The 5,439-nt window shown below is 38.1% G+C and overlaps 1 protein-coding gene across 1 annotated transcript; it reads right to left on the bottom strand.

Moving 5' to 3' along the window:
- Positions 1-485: 485 nt before the first annotated feature.
- On the bottom strand, positions 486-1,004 carry LOC139868017 (uncharacterized). The gene has a single exon (XM_071856357.1). The coding sequence runs from the start codon at positions 1,002-1,004 to the stop codon at positions 486-488; it is 519 nt and encodes a 172-aa protein (XP_071712458.1).
- Between the last annotated feature and the right edge of the window lie 4,435 nt (positions 1,005-5,439).

The following is a 5,439-nucleotide window of genomic DNA, read 5'->3' as shown; positions in this document are numbered from 1 at the left end:
TACCCGTGCAACGCACGGGCTCATAAATCTAGTTTTGAATAAAAGCTGAACAGTAACAATGATCCCAATAAAATGTAAATGTTATTAAGAGTCGTAATGAAAATCAAATGATAAGAAAGCTTAGACAGTCTGTTACATGGCACACACAGATCTCATCTCAAAAGAATAATAGTTGTAATTTAAATTTGGCTTTGGGTGCTGTTATTTTTTTTTTTTTTGTACAAATAAAATTAGTAAAAAGACATAATGTTAATTGGCTTAGATGCATTTTTTTTTTTTCTTTTCTGAAAAACTATATGTATTAAAACACCAAGAGGCCCAATTGGGCTTACAAAACGCCAACAGAAGCCTGCAAGGGGCAAGCTTAGTATGGGTCATAACAACCAAACAACACATCAGATACAAAACGCTATACACCCAAAACTAATAAATAAATAAATAAAACAGCTGAAAACAACCACATGAATAAAGACTGCATAAACACCTTATTCCTCAACTAATCTTGATGCTCCTGGGTCCTGCTTCCACTCTTCCAAAGATATACTCCACCTTTTCTTTCGGTTCGATATCCAAAGATGAGCTAGTAATTTTTCCGAAACCAAGATGTCTTCGTTTAGAATAACAGAACGCCACTGAGCTGGACTATGAACTACTTTGTTCCTCCATTTCCAAATGGACCAAAGAAGAACATATATAGAGGTTAGACACATCAACTTAAGGGCATCCGAACCGATTTGAAAGTTTCTACCGCTTATAACATTATTAACCCCACTTGGAGTCTCGTTATTTAATCCCCACCAATTATTGAAACTACGCCATAAAGGTGTTGTGTAACAGCAGGTAGTGAACAAATGATCAATATCTTCAATAACACTTTGGAAGAATATGCATTGATCATTATTCACAATTACACCTCTATCCGCTAAATTAGAAAGAGTAGGAATCTTATTGAGATGTAACCTCCAAATGAAAATGTTAAGCTTCTTTGGAGACATGAAAGCCATTTAGGAGGAAAAAAAAAAAAAAAAAAAAAAAAAAAAAAAAAAAAAATTGGCATAGATTCTAGTCTATAAAATAGGAACTAGAATGCACCTTACTAATGCAGATTGTGATTTGGAGAACTCGTTTAAAGATTCTCAAAGAGGCTAAATTGTCTTATGTGTTAGGAATTTAGGGACTCAACCAAGACAAGCGATTGATCTCAATCACTAACCCACGAATGACAAACGAATTAAATCGATAAATAAAGTACAAACGACACGGGTATTTAACGTGGTTATATCCCAACTCCAAAACGCGGAGAAGGGTTTACTCCACGGGCGCGAACTAGAGATTTTCTTATATTATTGTGCACACATTACAATGAGGTTAGGGGTTACAACTTATATGAAGAGTTAAACTTGTACACCAAGTTAAACTTTTCCTTTAAGCAAAAGACATTCCATAAATATCTATTACTTGCTCCATACTCCATTTCTACAAGAAGATTTAATTAAGGCAACAGAATCTCTACGACTTGTTCACCAAGTCAAGCTCCCTGCAACCTGTTCACCAAGTCAAGCTCCCTTCGACTTGTTCCTTTGATCAAATTCTTCACACATTCAACAATCTCCCACTTGAAGACTTTAAGCAAACTCTTCACTACTCAACAATCTTCCACTTAAAGATTTTGAACAAACCCGAACATCAATCTCCATTCCATCCAAGAAAGTCAAACCACTATTATATCGCCAAATTCCATTTGGGACACGCACACTCATCACATAAGTCGAATGAGTAGACTTTTGATACAAGGTCTTCAACACTACTTGTCAGAACTAGAAACCAATAACCGCCTCAATTGTCAATGTTGTTCAAACACCCATAACAACTCCCAATCTCCTCTCAACTACGACTTTTGATACCGCCGGGATCAAACATCCGGGTCACGCCGCTCTTCCACACCAGAGGGAGGGAAGTCATTCGACATCAAAACCGCTAAGGTTCAACCCCATCTCCAGTTACTATCATGGCCCATCTCGGTTTCTTGCACCACCATCCTTACACAAGAAAATCAATTGAAGTATGAGAAACTTCAATTACAGGATTCTTCATGAGACAACACCGCCTCACCCATCGCTCAAGACACGTCCAATCCCGTCAAACTCGTGTCAACTATCACTCGTACATAATTTCCGTCTATCTATGATTTTCCTTCCCAGCAGTCAGAAAACCCCAATAGATGCCTTTGTAGACTATTCATCAAAGCTCCAGTGAGAACACAAAACCTTAAAATCTACACCTTTGAACTTTTACCGCTTTCGCGCCGGTACACTGAACCACCTCATAGCTATGAATTTCACGAACACATCTTCTCATTCCCAAGCACGCTCCCACTGTACGACGAGTAAGAAATAAATTGCGGCTACCCGAGAAGAATATGATTCATACTACGGTCAGTTACAAATCTCTTTGCCATTCGAGGGTATATTGCAGCATCCAAGTACCCTAGTGTTTTCCGCACTAAACTATTGAAGATTGGAGACCCACGTCGCATAACTGTCTCCATAACTCCCACTAGCTCGGTACTTCTGTCGGTTACCAAACTCCCAATGAGTTCCCGAATCCCTCTAGAAAGCTCAAGTTCTAGGACATACAAGATTATCCACTTCTACCATCACCTAAAGATTCCTAACTAGTCACCCCGAAGAAAACATGCTTGCTTTGTTGCACCAATGTCAACCAAACCCAAAGCGCCAGTCAAACGCGTCCTATACGACAACTTCGTCAACCAATTTTCTTAGTGAGAGAAGCTCTAACTAACTCTGCCCACCTATTCCAAATACCCTGGAATATTCGGCCAATACATTGGTTGACCCGTTCAATAATCTGATGCTGGACTTTGGTTTGCAATCCAATCAAACCTCCTCTCAAACCTAAGTTCAACTAGGCATTCACTTCAATGATAGTCCAGATCCAACCTAATTTAGTACATGTCGTAACCTCAGAACACAGCCTGACTAGGACCACATTAAGTCAACTTACGGTACAAGGCTCCAACATCGACTCATCTACTAAGGGTGCGCAATCACATACGCCAAGTACGGGGTGCACCAACCGTCAACATGTTGCAAATGTCACGTTGCGCTATCCACATATCCAGACTGCAACCCGCGAGTATCCAAACTTCCATGATACTCCCACTATCGACATTCAACCCGATGCATCTTATTCGTTATTCAACCGCTCTAACTCGAGAGAAAAACACCCTCCTGATCTTCCATAACAAACTCACATCTCTGAAAACATAGCTCACATCACTCGAAGTTTCTGAATAAAAACCATCTTGCACTCGCGTCATCAAACCCGAAAAACTTCATCGAAAACTGCCTTGAAACGAAAAATCATATCTCAAGATCCAACGGTCAGATCCGGCTCAAATTTTTACCACGCGTATATTAGTAAGTCTACTATCCACACACAAAAAATCAAGTCGATCCAACAGTTAACGAACCCGCTACTAATTTTCTAATATAACAGCTCCTGGAACTCCGAATTTGATAGTTCAAACATTCTTTCGCACGAGATCGCGAAGAACGAGAACTCGGCATCGATCCGATGATCGACCCCGTTGACTAATCCCATGATCATGATACATGTTGCATCACATCATATACCCATCGTTTAGAAACCCTGATGAAAGAAAAACTGAATCTCTACGACTTGTTCACCAAGTCAAGCTCCCTACAACTTGTTCACTAAGTCAAGCTCCTTTCGACTTGTTCATTTGATCAAATTCTTCACACATTCAACATTATGAGGTAAACGATCTTCTTTATAAAGTTAATTGCAACGTTGAAAAGAGAGTTGGAATCATATTAGATGTAACGACCCGACTTTTTCGACTTACTTTTGTGCCTTGTGTTTTAGCGAAACTGAGTATTTGTGCGTACTGTGCTACTTTATACTCTAGAATCTTTATACACATGGCTTACTTTCATTTATGTGTTAAAACATGCCTTTAAGTACGTAGGATACTTAACTTGGTCACCAGAAGCCTCTATGACCGTTAGTGTCACTTGACGTTACGAATAAACTGCGTACTGCGTACACGTTTAACTTTTGTAGTAATCGGGATATTATGACTACGAAATCTTAATTATTATTTTATAATAATAATTACTTGGGTTTTTGGATGCTTAATTACGCGTAGTAATTTACCTATGCTTACTAGTTAGTCTTGTTGGACTTTCTACCTTGTTGGGCCTTAGCCCACCCTACACTAGTTAGTGGACTATTTAATTAGCCCAATTAATATTAGCTAGTGACCCATTAATAAGTAAGACAAATGCCCATTTATTAGAGGAAACATGCTAGCATTTATGTCAAGTATTATCCTTAATGTTGCATGTAATCCTAACATAAGCACCAACTTTAGACAACCATTAACCAAAAAGCAAACTTTTGTCTCCCTTGTCCCCCTCCAAAAATCACGGCCACCACCCCCCTCCCCTCACCCCATTCACCTATAAATACAAGCCTCATTCCATCCATTTTACACTTGCTTTCATTTGTAATTCACACACACTCGCTCTCTAATCCTCTCTCTAGTCTTTCTATCTCTAAAAAGTGTAAGTATTTTGAATTTCTCTTCTTCTTCTCCTTCTCATCATCACGAATTCATCATCATCATCATGGGTCTAGCTTTTTAGCTTTTGATCTTGATTACATCTTGTAGATTTAAACATGGATTTGAATCCTTCAAGAACATGGAAGATTCAAGCTTTCTAGCTTTGAATCTTCACCTACTTTGTAGATCTATATCTTTTAACTTTAATCTTGTTATTTTGTTATAAAGATTCAAACTTGTGTTTGTAATCTTCATGTAACTTAAAGATCCAAGCTTTATGCTTCAAGATCTTCAAGAACAACCAAGATGCAAGCTTTCTAGCTTGAATCTTCATATCTTTTGTTGGATCTAAGTTTCCTAACTTATGATCTCATTATTTTGTTATAAAGATCAAAACTTGTGGTTATGGTCTTCATGTAACCTAAAGATCTAAGCTTTATGCTTCAAGTTCTTCAAGAACACTAAAGGTTCAAGCTTTCTAGCTTTGTGACCTTATAACTTGTGTGAAAAGGATCCAAACTCTCTAGCTTAGGGTTCCATCACTTCATTTGACTTAGATTATGTTCATACTTGCTTGATTGAAGTAAAGTTTGTAGCTTTAGTTATAAATGTAACGTGTAATTGTGTTAAGACTAAGGATATGATGTAACCTTGGTTCATCATCCATCTAAGACTCTTAAATGAGTTGTGTTCTTACTTGGTCTTAACATATTGTGTGTTGATGGTAGAATCTTGGTCAAGGTGATAATAACTCATCAACGAGTTGTACACTTAAAGCTACAAGCATCAAGGATGAGAACCGTGATAAGCATCAAGCACTAAGAACCCCA

The sequence above is a fragment of the Rutidosis leptorrhynchoides genome, chromosome 9 (assembly GCF_046630445.1).
Source record: "Rutidosis leptorrhynchoides isolate AG116_Rl617_1_P2 chromosome 9, CSIRO_AGI_Rlap_v1, whole genome shotgun sequence".
Lineage (NCBI taxonomy): Eukaryota > Viridiplantae > Streptophyta > Magnoliopsida > Asterales > Asteraceae > Rutidosis > Rutidosis leptorrhynchoides.
The sequence above is the reverse complement of the archived record's forward strand: the minus strand, read 5'-3'. Positions and strand labels throughout refer to the sequence as shown.

Excerpts from the sequence above, each read along its gene's own strand:
- LOC139868017 (XM_071856357.1), bottom strand. The coding sequence starts at position 1,004 with ATGGCTTTCATGTCTCCAAAGAAGCTTAACATTTTCATTTGGAGGTTA.